The following is a 276-nucleotide window of genomic DNA, read 5'->3' as shown; positions in this document are numbered from 1 at the left end:
TCTAGACATCACCTTCACCCAAAAGCAACTAATATTCCAGTCTCTAGTAAATCACATATGGCAAATCTCACTCTCTTGTGGGGAATCAGGTTCCTTTCAAGACACAGCATCATACTCACTTCTTGCTTGAGTGAGAAGGCTGTTACTCTGTGACATCTGGTTCTTGTCAGGGGGTTGCTGGATCACAAGGTAATTGTCCCTGGTTATATGTGAAAAGTTTTCCGCTGTCAGGTCCTCAGCTTTGCCTCCTGCAATGGATGGATGCCGTGGATATAT

The 276-nt window shown here is 44.6% G+C and overlaps 1 protein-coding gene across 1 annotated transcript in view; it reads right to left on the bottom strand.

Moving 5' to 3' along the window:
- The window catches only part of LOC119586102 (nibrin-like), a gene marked incomplete at its 5' end in the record, with an annotated part of 11,415 nt that overhangs the window by 6,038 nt on the left and 5,101 nt on the right, over positions 1-276 (bottom strand). Inside the window, 1 exon segment of the mRNA XM_037934794.1 lies at positions 120-248. Within this exon segment, the coding sequence (XP_037790722.1) occupies positions 120-248 (129 nt within the window).

The sequence above is a fragment of the Penaeus monodon genome, chromosome 21 (genome assembly GCF_015228065.2).
Source record: "Penaeus monodon isolate SGIC_2016 chromosome 21, NSTDA_Pmon_1, whole genome shotgun sequence".
NCBI lineage: Eukaryota > Metazoa > Arthropoda > Malacostraca > Decapoda > Penaeidae > Penaeus > Penaeus monodon.
The sequence above is the reverse complement of the archived record's forward strand: the minus strand, read 5'-3'. Positions and strand labels throughout refer to the sequence as shown.